At 38.0% G+C, this 23,931-nt stretch overlaps 1 protein-coding gene across 3 annotated transcripts in view; it reads right to left on the bottom strand.

The window, feature by feature from the left end:
- The window catches only part of BBOX1 (gamma-butyrobetaine hydroxylase 1), a 54,983-nt gene that overhangs the window by 12,168 nt on the left and 18,884 nt on the right, over nt 1-23,931 (bottom strand). For all 3 annotated transcript variants that reach the window (XM_010964750.3, XM_045523887.2, XM_045523886.2), the window contains 2 exons: nt 17,638-17,836; nt 552-657 (listed from right to left, as the gene is read on the bottom strand). In XM_010964750.3, the coding sequence (XP_010963052.2) occupies nt 552-657; nt 17,638-17,836 (305 nt within the window). The remainder of the gene's footprint in view (nt 1-551; nt 658-17,637; nt 17,837-23,931) is intronic.

The raw sequence follows: 23,931 nt of genomic DNA on the forward strand, positions 1-23,931 counted from the left end.
GCAGCAGAACTACCCAGCTGAACATAGCCCAAATCATAAAAACATGAGCTAAGTAAATGGTTGTTCTTTTCAGTTGTTAAGTTATAGTGTGTGTGTGTGTGTGTGTGTGTGTGTGTGTGTGTGTGTGTGTGTGTGTTTTCAGCAATAGCTAACTGATATGAATGATGGCCACGTGACTTTTGGGAAAAACTCTACATTGTGTTCCCTGGTTTCATTTTCTCTTTTAACTCTCTTGAGAACAGTAAATGTACAAAAAGACCTCAAAATGTACTGCTATGGTAAAATGTCTTAGCAAAGCGAAAAGCACCAATAGTTATTTCCAGGGAGAAACAAAGAAATGTTAAAAAAAAAAAAAACCAACATGGAAATCTTCTATCCCTTGGGACGCTGTTCAGGATTTAAGCACAGAGATTTTGTGAGCTTGGATTGTGTTTGGAGAAAGAGCTCCATGACAAATTAGCTAGTGAAACATATAATCTTCTAGGCTCAAAATTGAGGAGGATATTGGTTCTTGGCCTGCCTCATGGAAAATATGTCGAGGCTCACCTTACCCCAGGTGGGTGATGGAGGGCTGGATAATCAGTGTGGAAGCTTAGCTTCCCAGTTGTGTAAGCCACGTTGTTTGCATCAAGTTTATCTTGCACTTGCCAAGTATGTCTGTAAAATACAAGAAACATATGTTGTAACAGGCTGTCCCTAAGCCAGAGGAAATGTGTTAGCATGAACTTGAGACATGGGGGAAATGGAAACTTCATTTTATAAAATAATTACTATGAGCCAGGAAAGGAGGCTGACCTTTCTTTGCCCAAAGTAACTATTTCAGAATCAGCATCCCCTCGTTTCTCGTCTCCTCTCCAAAAAAGAATACGTTTACACGTTAGTCTCTCCTACAGAGTTTATAAAGAGGTGTATATGGGATTGTAGGTTATGTTTTTTGGTAGCTTAATGCATTTGAAAAAAATGATTTACTGAGGCAAAATTTACCTAACATAAAATGAACTATTTTAAAATGAACAATTCAGTGGCAATTAGAACACTTACAGCATTAGTAACCAACACCTCTATCTAGCTAGTTTCAAAACATTTCCATCATTCCAAACTAAAACCTCTTACCCAGTAAGCAGTTTCTTCCCATTCTGCCCTCTTCCCAGTCCCTGGCAAACACCGATCTGCTTTCTGTCTCTATGGATTTACCTATTTTTGAATATTTGATGTAAATGGAATCATACATGACTTCTTGTGTCTGGCTTCTTTCACTTAACATAATTTTTTTGAGATCCAACCGTGTTGTAGCATGTATCAGTACTTCATTCTTTTTATGGTTGAATAATATTCTATTGTATGGATATACCACAGTGTGTTTATCCATTCATCTTTTGGGGGATACCTGTGCTGTTTCTACCCTTTGGTTATTGTGAGTAGTACTAGTATGATCATGCAAACATGTTCATGAACATGCATTTATTTGAGTAACTGTTTTCAATTTTGGGGGGGGGGGTAATCCCTAAGAGTGGAATTATGGGATTATATCATAATTTTATCTTTAACTTTTTAAGGAATCATCAAATTATTTTCCACAGCAGCTGAACCATTTTACATTCTCACCAGCAATGTGTGAGGGTTCCAATTTCTCCACACTCTCTCTACACTTCTTGTCTTTTTTTTTTTTTTTTAATTATTATAGCCATCTTAGTGGATGTGAAGTGGTAGCTCATGGTTTTGATTTGTAATATCCTAATGACTAATGATGTTGAGTAATCTTTCATGTGTTTGTTGGCTGTTTGTATATCTCCTCTAAAAAATGTATTCAGGTATTTTGCCATTTTAAAATTAGATTATCTTTTTCTGTTAAGTTGTAAGAGTTCTTTATATATCCTACACTAGACTCTTAGATAAACGATTTGCAAATATTTTTGCCCCTTCTGTAGGGTTGATTTTCATTTTCTTGGGATGTCCTTTGATGTTCAAAAGGTTTTAATTTTGATGAAGTCCAATTAACTTCTATTTGTTGTTTTGATGTTATATGCATGAATCCATTGCCCAATTCAAGGTCATGAATACTTGCCCCCTAGTTTAATGATTTTAGCTCTATAATCAACCCATTTTGAGGTTTTTTTTAAGCAAATGGTGTGAGGAAGGGGGTCCATTTGTGTATACAGTTGTCCCAGTACTACTTGTTGAAGAGACTGTTCTTTCCCCATTGAATAAAAATAATCAGCTATAGATGTATGGAATTTATTTCTAGACTTTCAATTGTACTCTATTAATCTATATGTCTATCCTTATCCCAGTACCATGATATTTTGATTCCTGTAGATCTGCAGTAAGTTTTGAAATCGGGAAATGTGAGTCCTCCAACCTTGTTATTTTTCAATATTGTTTGCACTACTTAGAGCTCCTTGCATTATACGCACACACACACACACACATATATGTGTACATTTGAGGATTGGCTTTTCCATTTGTGCAAAAAGACCATTGGAATTTTGGCAAGGATTGTACTGACTCTGTAGCCCACTTTAGGTAGTATTGCCATCTTTAACAATAGTGTGGTTTACAATCCATGAATATAGGAGGTCCTTCCATTATTAGACCCTCTTTAGTTTCTTTCAGCAATGTTTTGTAGTTTTTCTTTTACAAGTCTTTTACCTCCTTGGTTAAAGTTAACCCTAGGTATTTTATTTTTCTAGATGCCATGGTAAATGAAATTGTTTTCTTAATTTCCTTCAGATGGTTCATTGCTGATATACATAAACACAACTGATTTTTGTGCATAAACTTTGTATCCTACAACTTTGCTGAATTTATTTATTAGCTCTAGTAGCCCTTTTGTATGCATTCTATTGGGTTTTCTACATATACAGTCATGCCGTTAGGGAATAGGTTTACTTCTTCCTTTCTCATTTGGATGCCATTTTTTCTATTCTTTGCCTAATGGCTCTTGCTGAAACTTCCAGTATACTGTAGAACAGCAGCAGTGAAAACAGCATTCTTGTCTTATTCCTGATCTTAGAGGGAACTTAATGAATTTTTAATTATACTCTTGTAACTTTACTCAGATCAAGAAATATAACTTTAAGCTCAAACATATGCCCTGTCCCAGTCACGGTTCCTTTCTCTCTTCTCTAGAGTAGCCATGACCATAACTTCTACATTTATCACTTCCTTATATTTTTATTCCTGAATGTGCATATCCTTAGGCACTACATTTAATCTTGCACATGAAAAAGTTGTTATGTCTTTTAAGTCTCTTAGTCTATATGGTTATTTTCCAGCCTATTATTATCACAATTTATGGTTTGAAGAACTTAGGGAATTTGGCCAATAGAGTTCCTCAGAGTCTGAACTTTGCTGGTAATATACTCATAATGTAGTTTAACATATTCTCCCGTCCTCTGTTTTTTCCTAAAAAAATGTAAGCTAAATGCAGAAGCTCAGACAAATTCTTTTTTCTCTCTTTGGCAAAACTATAGATGTCATTATGTTCTTTTATTACAAGGCACAGAATATCTAGATGTCTTTTTTTATTTTTTGGTGCTACTTGTACTTGTTCATGCTCAGTGGCTTGGTCCGCTAATTCTTTGGGAATTCCAAATAGTGGAATGCCAAATAAATAATTTCTTTTTAATTTATCAGTTGGAATATTTTTAAAAAGATCCACTTTCCCTCATCTACTATTTGGTTACTCCATATAATAGCTTACATAGGGATGATGAGATAAATGCTTAATTCTCTCCTTTATTTACCGTTGTGCAATGTAATAGATTAGTTTTCTATCATTCTAAGATGAATAATTAGTTTAAAAAAATAATAGTATCGATAAAAATGTCTTAAAATTAGAGATAATGGTTTCACAACATTGTCAATGTGCTAAATTACACAGAATTGAATACTTAAAAATTTAAAATTTTATGTTATGTTACTTTTACCCTCATTACCAAAAAAATAGCTTGACTTACACATTTTTAAAAGTTAATTAAAAAAAGAACTAGAGATTACTTGCAACTCTGTGGCAAGAAAAGCAACAATTATTCAGATTTTGTAAGGCTTTTCCCTTGGAATATTGAGGCAAGGGGTAATTGGAAGGAAGCCATGTCTCAAAATAAAACAAAGCTGGCTCAAAAAAAAAGTCACTATATATTCATGCCATTTTATTGCTGTTAAAATGTCTATTTGTTAATTGAACACCTGTTCTATTCAAGATATTGTTTTAGCATTAGAAATATAGCAGGGAACAAAAAGGACAAACACACAAGTAATTACCAAATCTTATATAAGAGATAAGTGCTACAAATAAAACAAGGCAAGGATATAAGCACTGGGGGCAGGAGAATATCATGCCAGAAATGATGCTTTTGAAAGTGCTCTAGAAAAAGCCGCAATTTTTCACAGAAATCTGATCAAAATAAGGGAAGGAGAAATGCGAATTCCTGGGAGATGCATTTTAGGCAGAGAAATCTGAAAGGGAAAGGTAGGGTTTCTTCCTTGTCCTCTGGGATTTGAGGATGAAACTAGCTATTTTGCTCTGTGTGTTTTTTTTTTTTTCCTCATTTAAATTTAGGGTAGAAAGACTGTATATCTTTCATTGAAGATTTAAGAGCCCTCCATAGGTGGCCATGAACTGGAAAGAGGCTTAGTGAAAGGAGGAGAGGATATATATAGCCTGCTGCAACTCATTTCAAGTATAAGTTAGATGATCCACTATATTGTCACGACTGTAGCCAAGAAATATATGTTCTCTTTGTGTCACTCCATGGCCCATCCACAATACAGATTCAGACGATTGTCAACTTCAGCATTCCAAGAATAATCAACATGTAGGAAGGGATTTAGGGTACAAAAAAGGTGATTTCATCAAGTTGTAGAATGTATAACATCTTCTAAGAAGATGATGCTGTTGACACCGTCAGGAGGAAATGACTTATTTAGATTTTCTTTCCAAGAATGATGCTGGTTGTGCATTGATCCACCTACGTTCTTTTTCCTGGTTCCACCTATGATCAGGGGTAAACTAACTGAGTTTTGCTGTGGTCAAGAGCTGGCTCAGATTCGAGGTGCAAGCTTTAGCCAGAGAACAGATCTTTTCTTTGACACTAACTGGCTTCTACAGGGATGGGGCTTGTGACTTGGCTTCATCAGAGCAGTTCTCCAGCCCTCTGAGCTAACTGGCAGGGAATGATAAACATTTTTCAGCCCTAAAGTGTCTTAGGCACGGTATGGGATGTATAGCCTAAAAGTCTATGCTCACACGTAATGATACATCCCAGGAAAGGAGTTTGCCTGTTCCAATCGTAAAACATTCTCTTAATAGTTATAGCATAAGTCTGGGAAAATCTTAGAAATGTCATTTGATCTACCTTTTTACCTCCTCATAGAAATGAATCATGCCAGGAAGGCTGCTGCTGGTTGTCTATGACTCTAAGCTTTCACTTATCCCTCTTGAATCTAAATCTCCAATAAAACACAACAGAAATAAATGCAAACATGATTCACTGGTCTGTGTAGGAAGCATTTTTTAAAAGCCCACTGTGGGCCCTTGATGAGATTAGGGTGTACTTATAGGCACCTCTCATTAAGACCTATTCTTAGGTTGTAAGTAAGGTAACAACTCAAGCAGATTATCAAGAAATGTCATGACGAAGCAGAGGTGCTGGACCAGATTGTTCTGAAGCTGAAGAGGCAGGCTCAGTCGAGCATCTTAATTTAATGGAGTAGACTTCCTTGGTATTGTACTGGGGCAGGTAATTGTAAATGTACAAATAATACTGCTTTTGCCAAAGATGTTATTAAGCAAACCTAAGTATTTCCACTGAGCTATTCATGTCATTCTTAAATTTTAATTGTTAGAACTTTCCCTTTTGAGTTTTGTCAAAAGCTCCTGTACATTAAAATCATGACTTTAAGAGAGTATTTCATGGAATTGTTTAGGAAGCTGATTTACTAGATTCATTCTAATCTAGATGGCCAATCTTACATACCACGGCATTTCATGATATTAATAGTATTTTGTGACAAATTTGAATCAGTATTCATGGAATGCTTAAATTTGTTTTTGCTAGATTTGTTCTTTGAACCCATAGTGATAAATTTTATACTCTTTTGGCTCATGGCTCACATTTGGAAAATGATGCTGAATTTATTTATACTCTTTTTCATTTTTGAAGTACTACTACTCATATGAAACGGTGTTCTAAACATGCACCCTCGATTCACTGTCACCAGCAGCTATAGCCTCCAATGCTGACCTGCTGCAAAGTCTTCTTGTCAGATATGGAAGAATGCCTTCTTTTGAAATCATTACTTATCTTATTGGATCAAAAACATAATGTTCATATCTTTTTTTCAGTCTTTGCATTTTAACGTGAAAAACACTCTCCTAGCTAAAATAAACAAAAAAAATTGGATAATTAACCATCTAAAGGAACATCACGTTGCATATTATTTCTAACTACAATCATGACACTGCCACATATGACTTCCCAGGTGCGGTCACTCACCAGAGCTCCTGAGATTTATTTTTCCATTATCATTTATTAGACACATACCATGGGCCAGGAACTGAAGATGCGGGAGTGAATAGAATAGATATGGTACTTGTACCTCATGGAACTTACAGCCTCTGGGAAAGACACATTGTGGTGATTTATCTTCCAAAGCTAATGTTCAGGGTATTATGAGAATAAAGAAGTGATGATCAAGTGAACACCCGAAGACTGAGTAGGATTTACATAGAAGGGTAAAGGTCATTGCAGGCCAAAAAATAGCTTGTGAGAAGGCCCAGTGGAAGGAGAGAATATGGTTTATCAGAGGACATGAGAGATGGTGAATCTGGGCTGAACTGAGGAGGATTTACTCTGTGGCTATTCTTGTTTCTCTTCAAATTTCTGCTTCCCTCATAGTCCTGTAAAGTCTTACCAAAACATCTCATTACATCAGGGAACTGAGTTCCAACATTCTTTATCTCATGGCGCTTAACTCACTGCCAAAAATGTTTGTTGAATGATGACATGGACTCTAGGATAGTAAATTGCATTATTTTCCTGAGTGTCTATTAACTTTAATCCTAGCCTAAGCTATATATTCTAGGTATATATAATTCACGAATGCTTTAGCCACCAATCATGGTTGTTGTTGACTTATTTCTAGGGGAAACTGCTAGAGTTGTGCTTTAAAAAGTCATTAACGTTTCAGTCCTACTTGTACTGTGGACATATGTTTATATTGCATTTATTCCTGAAAATGAAAAAAAAAAAAAGATTATGCCATTAATATCCCTAAACACAAACAAGAAAAAGGTAATCTTTCGTATATCTACTGTTGCTCTTACTCAATTCACTGAACTAATATGGAAATCTCCATAAGACATAAAGATATGACGTCAACAAGGAGGATTCTGGAACGAGGGTGGTGACATAGTTTTAATCTCACTGAATTCTCCCTGCAAGACATCTAGAGTGCAAACTCAAAAACTCAGGGGCAATATCTAAGCAAAATTAAGTGACAAGATGTTTCCACGAACCCACAGAATGAGTGAGTATAGAGATGGACCTTCTAAAGCCATAATACGTGGTACCAGCAACTGTGTAGGAGGAAGCAGAGGGGAGCAACTAGGTACCTGGGGGATGTGAAAAATTCCACATCACCGACAGATATTCACTGGACCATATAGGAAGGCAATTTGAGGATGGCTGTTAACTCTGGGAGGGGATTTTCACCTTCCAGTATAGCTGAGTACAAGAGATCTGCCTGTGGCAAGGGATCAGAATGGTCTGGGCCCCATGAACTCTAAAACCTCACCGGACAAACTCCGTTCCATGATAAAGCTTCCTTCTGAGAAAAAGACCCCACATCAAGCATTACAGGGGCCGGGAAAAAAGAAGACGTAGGTGAAAGTGAAGAGAAGACCTAGGAGGTCTTACAACATTATTAGTCATAGGTTTGAAATATAGCTTAAACCCATAAGTTACAAAAGGCTTCTGAGTCATATCTCCCCTTGACAGTTAAGAAAACAAATTTTACGTAACACTTAGTAACATAAAAATGATTAAGGTTTAGTCTCATAGTTATTTTAAAAAAGAGAGAAAGAATGAATGGTAAAACAGCACACCTATAGACCACACCTGCCAGACGGATATTCCCCTAAAAGACAAAAAATATTTTGTTTCTAACTTCTATTTTCTATTTATAGCTGGTTCTAATGAATCCAGAAGACTTTGATACAACATATGAAAGAATAACTTACATCAGAGTTAGAAACTCAAAAATGGGTGATACATTTAGGAAAGAAAAAAAAATCATTAAAAATGAAGACTAAATTAGAAGGAATGCAAGATCAAATAAGCATAACAAATAATGCTTTTAGATCAGTAAGGATAAAAGGGAGAAAAATTTAAATGTCAAAAAAGGAAAAGATAAAAGGTTTGAGAGAAAGTAACAAATTAAGAGGATAGGCAAAGGAGATTTAATATATACATAACAGGGGTGCTCAAAAGAAGAAACCCAAAGTAAAGAACAGAACAAATGCTAAAAACTACATTTCAAAAAAAAAAAAAAAAAAAAAAGACCCCTTGAAATAAGAAAAAAAAAAAAAAAAGGATTTGAAACTGTACTTTGAAAGATCAACCCATATACTCCCCGAAAAATTTGCCCCAAAACAGCCAACACCAAGGCTATAAAATTTCAAGTCTTTAAAGAAAAAAAAAAAACCCTTTTGGGAATCTAGATAAAAATATCAAATTACTTACAAGGAAAAGAAAATTGGATTACCAATAAAACTATAGCGACATGTTAGAGATGTTGTGAACCAAGAATTTTACATTTAGCCAAGCTGATTTTCAAGTATAAAGGTCTTAAGTTGTTTTCAATATGCAAGAATTCAGAGAATATTGTTCCCATGAGTTTTTCCTGAGGAATTTACAAGAGAATGGGCTCAGACAACTGAAGTGAATAGAAATAGTTGACAGCACTCGTGCTGATTAATACATTTATATTTACCAATAGAACTAGTTGTGGGTAAGGGGAAAAGTAACAAAAAACTAAAAAGTTGGGAAACCAAACTGTAGTGCTCAAGGAGGTACACTGGGGTGATAATACTTTAAATAGGAAAAATAAGGTAGTGAATACCAGAAAATTCAGGAGAGCCATTACACGTGGGGAGAAAAGAGGTTTGCAATTGCTTGGGGCTTGTGGGTAGACTACGGGGTGGCTGGCTATGTTCCATTTCTTGTTCTGGATGGTATTTAAGTGTGTTTCCTTATAATAATTCATTGAGTTATACATTTGGTTTATGTGATTTTTCTGTCTCTATCATATTCTACCATGAGAATTGGTTTTTTTTTTTTTTGGAAATTTAGTTTTAAAGGTTAATAATAATAATAAATATAATAATATTATTATATTTATAATCCCAATAATAAAAATGAAGATAGGTAATGATGGAAAGATAACAAGTACCTCTAAAAACATAAAGAAAAAAAGTTATAGCAATTTGCTCCAAAGTCCAAAAGCCTTCATTACAAAAAAGCTAGAATGCAGTACATTGCACACACACACACACACACAACTATAAGAATTCCATATTAAGCATATTTAATAGTTTTTGGAGGGGGGAGGGAAATTGTGCTTAATTTATTTCATCAGAACAAGAACTGGAAGCTAGTTTAGCTCATTTGTGTGAAAGAGTCAAATATAAACTTTATCTTCTTTTGTGACAAGTTATCTGATTCTTTGCCAATTGTCATTTTCCTTCTGCAGAAACAGTTGGCTATGATTTGAATTTAATAGCAGGGAAGGCAATGAATATTCTGGTGCTGTCATTATGGTTTAGTTGGAGAATTTTCCACATGATCCTGTCAGATGATTCCCTCGCATCTGAGCTAGCAATATGAGTAGCAACCACACTGGAGAGTCAACAATTACTATGGCATTAGGAGCTATGGGAAAACGTTAGGTAACAAGCCGCTGTAGAAGCATGGTGCAAAGGAAAGCCTGCAGACCACTGCATCGAGTAAACCTGGGTTTGCGGCTGATTCTTCTGCCTCAGTCTCCTTACCTTTAAAATGGGGATGATGATTATCAGAATTGTCAAGATTCAAGATAATGACAGTAAAGCATGGAGCTCAATACTTAGCACATAAGAGATGCTTAGTAGAAAATTATTTTCTCCCATCTCAATAATAGCAGCTGCCTGTCTGGGCTGCACAGAGCATAACCAAGGAGGTAATGGTGGTCACAGGGCTTATGGGGAAGCAACTGCCTTATTAGAGTATCTTATAAATTTCTTCAAGTGATTTCTGGAGGAGCACGAGACATAGAAATTATTTTGCTTTTCATTCATGAGATGACCTCATACTCAAGTGGTTTTATTGGCAGTAACATTACTGCAAACCCTAATATTACAAAGGGAACTCCAAGGACTGGCTCTTGGCTGGTAACATAAGCTGGGGTTCACAATAACCAAAAGAACATAGCCCGTGACTCTGCTAGGAAACTCACAAGAACACACATTTTAAAGGTTCCTCCGCCCCAAACACTATGCTCAGTACTAAATCTAAAACAACTCATTAAGAAATCTCAGTGTGAGATTTATTTTACAAAGTAGCACGACATTACAACTAAATTCAGAACTCAGACAAGTTTTCTTCCCAAATCTGAATTGCTCCTACGTTGGTTTTTCTTAACTCCGAAGCCATTTTTATTTAAGAAGTTGCTGTGTGGTTTTCACAAGCTCTTTCTTGACTAGAAACCTCATCAAAATGGGTGAACTTGTTTTTTCTTTGCCTGTTCAGGCTCCAGATTTCACAAATGCTTTCTGGTAACATGTATTATCAAGCAAGCAGCCGTCTCAAAGTCAGATTTGGAGGCAACACTAATGGTAGGAACAATTTCTAAGGGGCCAGACGCCAAGGAATAATATGTTTTTCACTCATACATTCTCAGTCTCTAATACAACCTAATGTGTGAAATGCTGCTGGTCTGGCTTACAGAAATGCTAGCAGAAATCCAGTGAATGCTGGAAAAGAGAGATACTTGTACTCCCCAGAGGCCATTTCAATATTGTTAATTCTTAACTGGCCTGGCTGGTGTATTTGACAAACAGCCCAACAGAAACATTTGCTGTTTGACATTATTTTATTCATCCGATTGAAGTCTGCATACAAGGCACTCATGAAGATGCAAACTGGGCAGTAATATTTTATATTTTTCCAGCAAATTTTCATCCAAAGGCTTCAAAAGGCATGAGAGATATTACAACACTCCTGTAGAAAGAGAGAAGCAACTCCTCAGTAGAGGAGAATCATAACTCTGGAAAATTACATGAAAAGTTTAGATCACCTTTTCACCAAGTAGCCAGTGGTGAAGCCATGATTAAGCTCTGTTTTCCCATCGGTCCTGTGGTCAGCTCTCTGGGCAGTAATGCAACATAGATGTCCTAGGGCATTGAGTCCTCAATTCTTTCCTAAACTTTTTGAAATGAAGTGTTCCAAAGTATTTCTTTTTATTCTTCCACTATATTTGGTGGCCTTAGAAGTTTTACTTAGCAATTATACAGCTTTCATGCTTGTCTCCACAAGATAAAATCTAACACCAAGATCTGTTAAATTTTTCTTTTACCTCCTTTTCTCATCGTTTCTCACTGTCTTTATTTTATTCCTGATGTTAGTGTTTCAGAAATTTTTTTTAAATTTTCGCCTCATTATTCTTCTTTGTCTAACCCTTGCTACATGTGTTACTGTGCCTTGCTTGTGCCAGAAAATAAAACATTCTTAGAAGAAGAAAGAAGAAAATCTGAACTTCTGGGCTCTCGCTAGCCAAGGTCGATATCTGTATTTCCTTCTGCTTGACTTTCTGATGGCTTATTCATGAAGTCAATTTTCTAAGGATTGATAAGTGTTGACAATGCTAAGAAAGAATTTTTGATGTCTTGACCAAGTGAAAGTCCTCAATATCTCTGTGTTAGATCTCTTTCTTTTACTTTAAGCTTTGTATTCTATTGCTTGTTAACCACTAAAGGAACCTTGCCTATAAGCTTAAAATATGCATAATGGCCTATCTCTGGGAACCCTGCCTCCCAGGTAATGAGCATTAAGCTAAAATGCCTTTGTTTAGCTCACAGGAAGCATCCTGACCAGGACCACCTGTGAAGAAGGAAGAAATGAACACATCCCTTCCAGAGCCTGGCTGGAGCCAGGACTTTACCCCTTCTGCTTTTACTTTAAAAAAGCCTGAATTCAAACTCAGGAAAGGATGGTTTTCTAGGACTCCAGTCCACCATCTTCGCGGTCTGCTGGCTTTCTGAACACAGTTGTTATTCCTTACCCCAACACCTCTTCTCTTGATTTATTGACCCGTCGTGTGGCAAGAGAACAAGTTTAGACTCAGTAACAAAAATCACCAAAGATAGTTTTTCATAAAATTGAAACCCAAGTCTAGTTCAGAACAAAATGCCCAACACAGCGCCTTGCACATGGTAAAGTATTCAAGGAATGGTCATTGCATGGATGAGTCAAATGACAATACCACTAATCAAGACATTCTCTTTGATTGACGTGATTGCTCTTTCTTTCAGATTAACTCTGTGGGATGCACCTTTGAATGCATTATTCTAACTTGATATAATCATTGATGATGGCAGTATATAGGTAAAGAGTAGTTTATTTACAATAACTATTTCCCATTGGATTAAATTATGTCATGAAATTCAGAAAATTTCTTCAATAGAGAAATGATCCAGAAAGCTATTTTTATTGATTTTGGAGGAGAGGGGGTCAGGGTCATGGGATGAGGCTTTTGGCCCCACTCTATGAAAGGTATATTGCTGTAAATCAAAGGGTTAAATCCCCCTGAAAATGTTATCTTTTTACATTGTGATCTACAGTATATATATATACACACACACACATATATATATACACATACATACACACACACACAAATATATATATTTGACAAAATTGACAATGAGAGTTGTTTTACCAACTTTTACTCTTTTCTCCTAGGAAAGATTTCATCATTAAGGCAGTAAGATTACTGAGCTGCATGAAAAAAATACTGTCTAGGTGATGCACTGTCAAGTATCCGAGAAAATACAGATGTGGAAAACGGTGGATACTTTTGCCCTCAAAGCTATTGCCATCTTGCCTTGGTAGGTGAATGTAATTTTATAATTATGAAATGCTCTGATGATTATTGAATTCATCTGCTGCTTTATATCCCTTTAAAGCATCTAGGTGTGAATTTATGATTACGCATTTATTTCTTGCCTACTCTAAACTAAGACTGCACACAGTTCTGGAATTTACTGTTTTGGTTTATCCAACTAACCATTTAACAATGAAGATGACAGCCAAGAACCAAAAATAGGTATTATAATTCTCATTTTTGACCCATGCAATTCAAATTCTCTAAACTAGTAGCCCTATTTGAATGGAAAAGTACTAGGTGGATATTCATTTCCCAAGGCAAGCGTGTTTAAAGTAGCACCAAGCTATTACTGTTTTTGGCATCTAAGCAAGAGTGGAAACTGGGCTCCTTGAAAAATCTACCCGGAAAGCAAAGTTTACCTTTAACATTCCCCACTTTCCTGTCTCTGTCCCTCTCCGATTTTTTCTTTTCCATTATTTATTGCCTTCATTTACTCTTTCCGTTCACTCACTCAGCAACCAGCTATTTTTCAAACAAGAGTAGGACCAGTGGAGAAACAAAGATATGAAAGGGAGAGGCCCTGTTTAAGGCAACTGCTGATTCTGTTATAAAGATAAGTCATGTCCAGCCATTCCCACAGCACAAAGAAGAATGTGACAAATGCCACTTAGTCTATATCATCGTGAGAATTCAGACGACGTAAGGAACCCAAGCTATACGCCAATTGAGACCTGCTTTCTCTTGAACTAACCTTTCCTCTCAACCAGAGGTTTATAACCTTTGCTGCAAAGGAGTCTCCCTTGCAGAGTTTCTAAAAGTCCTGATACCCTGGCCAAATCCCAGTCCTGTTGAAAAAAATCTCTGGAGATGTGACCCAGATGTCAGTATTTTTTTAAATTGGCCACTCCAAAGTGCAGCCTTGGTTGAGAAACGTTGTTCTAAAATATCTCTTCTTTTTAAAATCTCATTTATCCTAATTTCAGTATAGAAAAGGCAAATAACTTCAGCAAAAATACTCACTTTTCTCATTCTATTAACAACCCCCCCCCAAACAAATCAGCAAACAAACAAAATCAAAGCAACAACAACAAAACTGTTCTCTGCTGTTAAGTTCTTGAGGTAGGGAATTAAAAATTACCAAAAAAATTAAAATAAAAAATAAAATAAGAAATCTTGGCTCACAGACATAGAAAACAAGCTTGTGACTACTAAAGGAGAAGAGAGGGTGGAGGGATAAATTGGGAGTTCAGGATTTGCAGATACTAACTACTGTGCATAAAACAGAGAGACAACAAGGTCCTGTGTACAGCACAGGGAACTATATTCAATACCTTGTAATAGCTTGTAAGAAAAAAGAATATGAAAAGAAATATATATATATTATATATATATATATAAATGTATAGCTGAGCCACTATGGTGTACACCAGAAACTAACAGAGCATTGTAAATTGACTATACTCCAAGAAAAAAAAAGAGGGAGATCTTGGTAATCATTGGTGGAAGAAGCAGTAAGGTGGAAAGAAAGGCATTTCCTGGAGTGAGGTATAGTTTGAGACATTTAGGGAAGAAGTGTGATCACCCGCTGAAGGTGACGTTGAGTAGGTTAAACGTACCTGATCAGATGCGAAGATCTTGGACAAAGGAAATGGAATAGCAGTAGGAGATCTGATTTGTTTTGACAACAAACCTTTAGTATTTATTCCAATAAATTTCACAATACTAGAGTAAGCCTTTTTACAATGTTTAACAACAAAACAAAACAAAAACAAAACACAAGCCATAAATCAGGACTAAGAATCTGACCCTTAAAATTATGGATGGGAATGGGAGTTAGGGAACTGTAACAAAAAGCCCCCAAATTTGGCCAGTGTTGTGAAATTGTGAAATGTGCTGGCATCGATACAAAAAGACTGTTATCAGCCAATAAAAACTAAGTAAAATAACATAGAAGAGGTTTGTTTTGAAGTGTTCTGTTGACCTCCGGTACCTGAGAGCACCTTTCCTATGTTTTATCTTCATATTCTTATTGATAGTGAGGTGGGTTAGGAAGCCCAGGGATTGGACAGACCCAACTCTGGTTCCATTTTTACTACCTGTGGGAACTTGGGTTATAGTTTAATTCTCTGGGCATCAGCTTCCTTATCAGTGAACTCAGGGATAATATCTATTCCAGAAAGTTGCAGAAAATAGTAAAGAACAAATAATACAGTTGAGGCTCTTACTAATTTCAAGACTGTTCCTCCTCTTTCCTTTGTTGTTACTGTTGTAATCTCTTAGGCAGCTTAAATTCTTACAGATGTAGGGGAAATAAAAATTTTGTATGACACAAATTTGTTGATGGTAAAAGTAAGTTCTTGGGGTGGGGGTGGGCGCTGGATCATCCAAGCCTAAATAAGATAGAATCTTCTGCCATGAATAAACTTGCTTGAATCATTGGGAGCATCAGTGACTGAATATTTTTGACCCCCTGTTTATCTACAGACAAAGTCTTACTCTGGATTAGCAAACCTAGTGGCAAAGTCAAAGACTAGCAGGGCCCTTGCAGGTTCGAGGTGGGAGTTGGGGCAGGATTTGTGAAACTGGAGACTGAGAATATGCTCTCTTCAGGACCCAGCCTCATCTCATATCCAGCAGGTTGTCAGCAAGCAGGGGGTTAAGCTCATTAGTTGCCACATTCAATTCTTCAAGAAAAGTCAGGTCCATATTTAACCTAAAATCTCCCAGTTTTTAAGTGTTGATCACGAATTCCATTTTCTTTCAACATCACGTGGGCTAAACAAAACACATCTGAATACCACCTGCGTGCTTCGAGTTTGCAACCTTTGCATTTTGAAGGTCCTTTTCACTTTTAGTGCCCTCTACTCTATGAGTCCAAGTTTAAATGTATCCATTGCAAATGATGCGCTCACCCTGAAGATTAGAAACACAGTCATACCCCCACTTCCAGAAGTGTTTCCTGTTGTTAGTGTTTTATTACCCATAATTAATGCTACCTCCCAGGCAATTCTTATGCAAACAGCCTCTTGTTCCAAAGCTAAAATCAGTTATGTTTCCTGTTACTTGCTAAGGTTCAGAGACTTAATTTTCTGTATGTTAGTTTCATCTAACACATCTGGTGGCTGGTTTCAATACCCCAGGGCCCCATTGAATTTTGCGCCAACTCTTGGGAGGTAAAACTTCAATGAACTTTAACATTTGTAAAGCTGAATATTTTTAAAAAGTCATAGAGAAACACAGTTTTCTATCCCACCTGTTAACAGACTGAACTGTGTTCTTCCCAGATTCATATGATGAAGCCCTAACCGTCAATGGGACTATATTTGGAGATAGGGCCTTCAAGGAGGTGATTAAGGGCTTTCTGTGTGTGTGTGTGTGTGTGTGTGTGTGTGTTTTTAATTGAAGTATAGTCAGTTTACAATGTTGTATCAATTTCGGTTGTACAGCACAATGCTTCAGTCATACATGAATATACACATATTTGTTTTCATACTCTTTTTCACCATGAGCTACTACAAGTTATTGAAAATATTTCCCTGTTCTATACTGTATAAACTTGTTATCTAGTTTATATATACCAGTCAGTATCTGCAAATCTTGAACTTCCAATTTATCCTTTCCCACTCCCTTCCCCCTGGTAACCATAGTTTGTTTTCTATATCTGTGAGTCTGTTTCTGTTTTGTAAATAAGTTTGCTTGTCTTTTTTTTTTTTTTTTTTTTTTTTTAGATTCCACATATGAATGATATCATATGGCATTTTTCTTTCTCTTTCTGGCTTACTTCACTTAGAATGACATTCTCCAGGGCCATCCATGTTGCTGCAAATGGCATTATTTTATTACTTTTTATGGCCAAATAATATTCCATTGTATAAATATACCACAACTTCTTTATCCAGTCATCTGTCCATGGACGTTTAGGCTGTTTCCATGTCTTGGCTATTGTAAACAGTGCTGCTATGAACATTAGGGTGCAGGTATCTTTTTGAATTAAAGTGATTAAGGTTAAATGAAGTCGTAAGGGTGGGGCCCTAAGCCCGGAGACTGGTGTCCTTATAAGAGGAGGAGATACCAGGAGTGCAGATGCGCTGAGGAAAGGCCATGTGAAGATACAGTGAGAAGGTGGTATCTGTAAGTCAGGAAGAGAGCACTCTCTCCCCAAAAGCCAAACCTGTCAGCACCTGGACCTTGGACTTCTGGCCTTCAGAACTGTGAGGAGCTAAATTTCTATTGTTTAAGCCACCCAGTCTGTGGTGTTCTGTTGTGGCAGCCCTAGCACACGACTCATCACCTATAAGTGTCCAGCCTTTGGCATCTGATGTCTTTCCAGTCATCCTCAGAGAAATCTCACTTTTTGACTTGCCTTCCCATTGGATTCCCTATTCAAGACGTTACGCACATTTCTATATCATCAATCGAAAAAAAAATCCCCCTTCTGGGAAACACATCAAACTTTATATATAATGGCAGAATACCAACTCTTTGGTGACTTACCCATAAAATGTGAGATAAAGGAAACCAATCCTTTTCCCAAGTTTTAAAATTTCTCCTCGTTTGTCAGATGCTCCTGTGAGCCGCACAATGCCGACCTTCTTGAGGTTGGAGAGCCACGTGTATGCGTGCTCATCATCTTTTAAAACATCTTCAAAATCCAGAGTAGGCAGTTGGAGCTCTGAGCCCCAGTACTGACATTCTGTGAATTGAGAAAAAGAAGACACCAGGTAGGAAAACATTGTTTTTACATACAATGAGACCCTCAGAGAAGGAGCTGGTTCGTCAAAGTTTACCATTGGTCTATCATGAAATTGACCACATTTCAGTCCTATTAAAAAATGGCCAAGTTACCAGCACTTCTGCCCTGGAGCCAGGCCAGTGTACTTTCTGCCTCCTGCCTACAACTGTGCTGGACCCACGACATGATTCACTGTCATGTGTTTGTCAAGAGAATGTTGTTTAGCTTATGGACGGCTCTTGACACATATGTCCATAGGGCTTCTCTGCCTGGACACTGCTTAGAAGTAACCCTGAAATACTGCGTTACATTGTGCAACTTCAAATAGATGATAAAACCAGAATGGTGTGTTAGAACAGCGTATGCCTGTTCAGGAGGTGGGGGTAGGGGCAGTGTTTGCCATGGTAGGAACTGCTCCTTCTTCCTCTTATTTTGCTTGATAAGAAGCTTTCTCTGGGGTCCACTCATTCATGGGAGTCATCAGAAGCTGTCCAGGGGGAGGAAAAGATGAAAGTTGTGGTCATGGGATGCATAGACCCTTTGCTGACAATGCCAGCGGGATAAAGTCAAATGCCTTTCCTAGATCTCTGAGTTCTCATAATTAATTGCTCATAAAAATGTTTACTTGAAAAAACAGAAAGGAAAACAATCTGCTTGCAAAGTAGGCTCTCTCACAGGAGGTGGAGCAGAGAAGAAATGTAGTTTTGCCAAGGGAAATAACTCAGATATGAACGACCACATTCAGGAAAGACCTAACTCCAGCTAATCCATTTTAGGGGGAATGAATTTGCCTTAGGAAGGCAAACAGGTGACAGAACAACGCCTGAACATCCTGAACAATGCCTCCCTTGTCTAACTGGGGAATCTACGTCAGGTTACAGAAAACCACCCCAAAGACCCCAGTCTAAGAAAAAGGAATGCGAAAAGGTGGAGATGGGGAGGGGATAGATTAGGAGTTTGGGATTAACAGATACACTACTGTATATATAAGAGATAAACAACAAAGACCTACTGTATAGCACAGGGAACTATATTCAATTTCTTGTAATGAGCCGTAATGGGAAAGAAACAGAAAATACATGCATATATATATATGCATATGTATAACTGAATTACTTTGCTGTACTCCTGGAACTAACACTGTAAATCAACTACACTTCAATAAAAAATAGGAATGAAAAAAAAAAAAAAAAGAATAAGGAGTGGGTCAGGGTTCCTTTGTAGTAGCTGCCAGACAGAGGCTTTAGTCACAAAAAAGATACTTGGAGGTGCAGGAAGCCACTTTCTGATCTTCTACCACTGAGCTGCACAAGGGCATTTGCAGAGGCGAGCAGGTGTGTGTATGTGGGAAGACCTAATCAGATTATAAATGCCTATGTTGTCAAAGTTTCTGGGTTATTAAGCGTAACAGCTTGCATAACGAGGCAGAATTTCCAAGGCCTAACTTGCAAACTGTAACTGAGGCCTCCCTCGTGGCTGCGTTCACTATCCGGGACTATGTTAATATTGCTTGGTATTGAACACATTCCACAGGCCCCAGTGACTTACTGGATCCTCTCAGGAAGTTGAGCTTATACTCAGCGTCTGGCTCCTAAGTTTTCATTTTAACTCTTCTCTCTGTGGGACTAACCAGAACTGAAAGAGTTAGAGCTTTTTCTGCTTCTTTTTTTTTTTTTTTTTTTCTTTTCCCAGTGTTGCTTATCAAGCGCTTTTAAGTGCTTCCCACATTTGAGAAAGCCTTGGAATTTAATATTAACCAAGTCAGCTTGGCAAAGAGAAGCACCTCAGCACGTGGGCCAGGTTGTTTATGGCACAGCAAGTTGGCCAAAGCGATAACAATGAGGTGTGAAGGACCTGGGATAGAAGCAGCAAGTTTTTTCTTGGTTGGCAGGGTGAGTAGGGTATAAAATACAAGCTTTGGGTCTTCCTTGATTCTCTTAGCTACCCTATAATTACTTGTCGGTCTATTTTTTTCAATAAGCCTAATATTTCACCACGTCGTGAGACACTGGGATAGGCAGGAGGCTTTAAGGAGCTCATCGTCTCTGGGAGACTTGGACGTAGGAACCAACACTCAAAACACAACATGGTAGATGCTATAGTTGAAGTACATTCAGGACACCACGGAGGTGTCGGGTCTTCTGATCCCTTATCTCACGCTCCTTCTGCAATGCCAGCTACTCTTTTACGTCCATGAAGTTCCCAGGTCTGTCCCTCATGCCTCAACTATTTCTTCTGAAGTTAGAGTTGGTTTTGTGGGCCCGGCGGACTTCGACTGCACCACTCTGCTCTCTCACAGAGTTGGTTTTATATGGAAGAGCTTCTTTTCAAAGAGGCGATCTACTTGGCTGTATTTTGAATATAGGATTATATGGGTTGTTTGCTTTGCCACTCCCATTTGCTCGTTGCATTTACAATCTCGAGGCTGTAAGACCTGATAGCAATCAAAAACGTCTGCGAAAAGAAGGCAATAAATGTCATAAGTATTACTTACGGCCTACCTAGCTAGAAAGTCATTTGGCTTCTCGTTAGGAGAAAAATTTCCTGGGTAAAATACCGTGTTATGGACATACATAATAAATCATCATGTCTTCTTTCCAAACCTTACACCTAAGCAGACTACACCCAGAAACTTAAAAAAGATTGAAAACAGCTTTAAGCTTACTGAGTCCCCAATGACAGTTAAAGGCCCACAGAGCATTAGTGACAGATGTGACGTTGGGGACTCACGTGGCATTTTTACATGGACTTTAGGATCTCCCATCACCATTGGTTCTTATTATTGTGTAAAAAGGCCATCTAAACTGCAGCTGGGGATTCTCCTAGGTCTTGGGCAAGATGATGATGGGCCAAGGGCATGTTCTCCATTCCTGCATAGACTGTCAGATGGGTTAGCTGTTGCCTACGTGGCCGTTTATAGCAGTGTGTTGTCTTCATTACAAAGGGTTACATAAGTTATTCATGAGCCTTTGTTACAATATTTAAAAGAAAAAAATCTTATGTCCTACTGAGGGCAAACCAGCCTGGAGAGAGAGTATGGTTTAGACTGAAGTGTAGTCAAACAGGACTTTCTGAGATGATGGAAATGGTCTGTACCTGCCCCATGTGGTACCAGAGCTACTAACCACATGTGGCTGTCAAGACTTGGCATGGGGCTAGTGGGACCGAGGAGCTAAATTTTTTTCCTTCATTTAATTTTAACTAATTTAAATTTAAATTTAATTAGCCATATGTTACTGGTCCTGTATGAAATCAGACATGAATAGAGTAAAGGACTTGGAGGCAAAGAGGCCTGGGCTTGGATCACTGTCTGGCTTCTTACCAGCTCATTTCCTGGTCTCTTTTCTGAGCCTCTGTCTCGTCTCTTAATTTATAAAATGGCCATTCTTATGTTTACCTTGTAGGTCATATGTTGACCATGCAATGAAATTATGCAAGGAGCCTGACACAGTGCTCAGCGCATAGTAGAATAATAATATAATAATAATAATGATAATAATAATGATAATAGCTAATATTAGCTGAGTACTTTCTGGGTGTCAGGCACAGTGCTACATGCTTTCCACACAGTATTTCTTTTAAAGTCCATAATAAATACATGCGATGGATGCTTCCAGTGTTCTTATGTTACAGAGAAGAGAACAGAGATCCAAGTCATGCAGCTAATGATTAGTGGGGCTAGTTAGTCAAATCCGGGTGACTGATTCCAAAGTCTGTAATTCTAACAACTCTGCAGAAAAGAGACACCGAATGCCTTGGAATACTGCTGTCATCTGTATTTTTAAGTCCTCTGTCTGAATGTCCACAGCTTATCCTGTCCCTTAGAAAGGAAATCTACCAGATGAAAAAGAAAGCAGGGCAAGTTACCATTAGGAACACTTTGTCTGGACTTGTCCAAGCAGGAGTGGTTAAAGATAAACCTTGGCTCCTACTCAGGATTCTAAATGCAGAAAAAGACTTCAGGACCAGGTTCCACTGCCCAACTCTATAACAACACTGCTCTTCACTTTTTGTGAAACGAACCCAGGCTTACAAATTGGCTAGCTTCTCATTTTCAGTTTATGCCAGTGTATTTTAGCAATCCATGCTGTTTTCACTGTACTCAAGGCCATTATCACTTTCCAGAGAGTTTCAGTGACTGTGTAGTAGGGAAATGTAATAAATAGAGATTGGAAAAACATTTTCACTAGATATGAATATTTTCAGAACTTTAAGTTTGTATTTTGGGCACTTTGTAGATTCAGGAAGGATTTCCTTAGGGCACACACTCTACACATCTTTTTATCTTTACAGCATGGTTTAATGAATGTTTGTTTCTATGTGAGTCATTTTCCCATTATAGAATAACACACACACATATGCTCTCAGACACATGTGTACACACACATGATATTCTTTGTTTTAAAAATGCAGAATGAGTGAGATTCTTTCAATAAATGTTACTCTTTGTGTCTGTAAAATTAACCATATTCACACACAGTCTCCAGCATAAAGCAAGGCTGTCAATACCATGCATAGATTATAAATAATTTCAAATTTACAGGATTTTACTATCGGGGGTGGTTACAGTACCTTTTTAGCTCTACAGTGTTTACGATTTTCCAACCATGGCTCTCATTTTGGCATACCCCGGCAGGAGCTTTAAAAAAATCAGTGACCAAGGACCACAGCCCATCACAGAATCTGTGCCTAATATGAGACACTCACACACACACTTACGTCAACTGTGACTTGCAGAGACAGCGCTGTGCGTGACCAATCTCCAAATGCATCATAACACCCCCAATATAAAATAGTTTTCTGGGAAAAATAATCTACATCTTACTAAATCCACCAGCAAGATCATTCCATGATACCTGTACAGAAACTCTGACATTGAAAAAGTAATTTCGAAGCATTTTCCCAGTGTCCCCTCAACTACAAAACATGACTACTGGGGTCCAAAAGAAAGCACGTTTGACTAGAGTAAATCATTGGTCAGGTGAATACATTAAAGGCAAATTTAAATTTCACACTTGGGTCTGGATACATAAACAGTATGGAGAATGACGGAATATTTAAGGCATGAACCCCCCTTTCTAATTTAACTTATGGCCTTACTAATAAATACTTCCTTGAACATGTGCTTCACACATCATAAAATTTATGAACAGGCTACAGGCAGACTTTCAAGAAACCGTTTGTACAAGGCTTCCTTTTCAGGGTTAAGCCTCACATTCCTGGATCCTGAGCTGTGTTTCAAAAAAGGAAAAGATACAAAGCAGCTCTTTAGTTAAAGATTCATGGGTGTAGCAGGCAGGGTTGCAAGGTGTTATTTAGAGAGTTTAGGACCATCAGTCCACCTGCACAGAACTGTGCATTTGGCTCTGAAACAGCTCATCTAATGTGCCTAAAATCAGCTGATCTCTTACTATCTTTTCCAATAAATACCTTATAGGGGTCCAGCCAAAATGAAAATCTGACCCCCAGGAGAGAAAGGCACCGCAGTGGAAATAGGGCTGACGCCCTTCTCCATGCTAAGGGTATCCTGCCTTCTTTGGCTATTCCTTCACCTCTTGTCTGGTGAACTCAACATGCCTTTCAGGATTCTGGTCACTTGCCTTATTTTGGACTGAGATCTTCCAGAGGCTGGCCCTGAGATGAAGATTTGAATGCAAGTAACTTATGAAAGAGGTCCCCCTGGAAGCACTAATAGGAAGCAAGGAAGGGAGACAGGGAAGCAAGCCCCTAGAAAGTGTTTTCATGGGTGAGTTCCTGCTTTTGCAGTCAGGGCTCAGCACTGCAGGACCTCACAGCGACACTGTAGACTAGACTTCAGATGCAGGGTTGTCCCACCCGGGGCAAAAGAACCGAGAGACACAGGCCACCTAAGCCCTCCCCTGATTGGCTGAGAGATGCTTCCCCAGGCATTCTCTCCTGGGTCTTTCTGGCCTTCCCTGTGTGTTGGCCAAGCACGCTCCCCCAGGAGAGAAAACCCTCCAGGAGAGCGGCAGTCCCGTGACGGGAAGCTGCTAGCAGGTGCAGGAAGTGTGCTGAGGTGCTCTGCTCGGGCAGCC

This window comes from Camelus bactrianus, chromosome 10, assembly GCF_048773025.1.
Source record: "Camelus bactrianus isolate YW-2024 breed Bactrian camel chromosome 10, ASM4877302v1, whole genome shotgun sequence".
NCBI classification, from domain to species: domain Eukaryota; kingdom Metazoa; phylum Chordata; class Mammalia; order Artiodactyla; family Camelidae; genus Camelus; species Camelus bactrianus.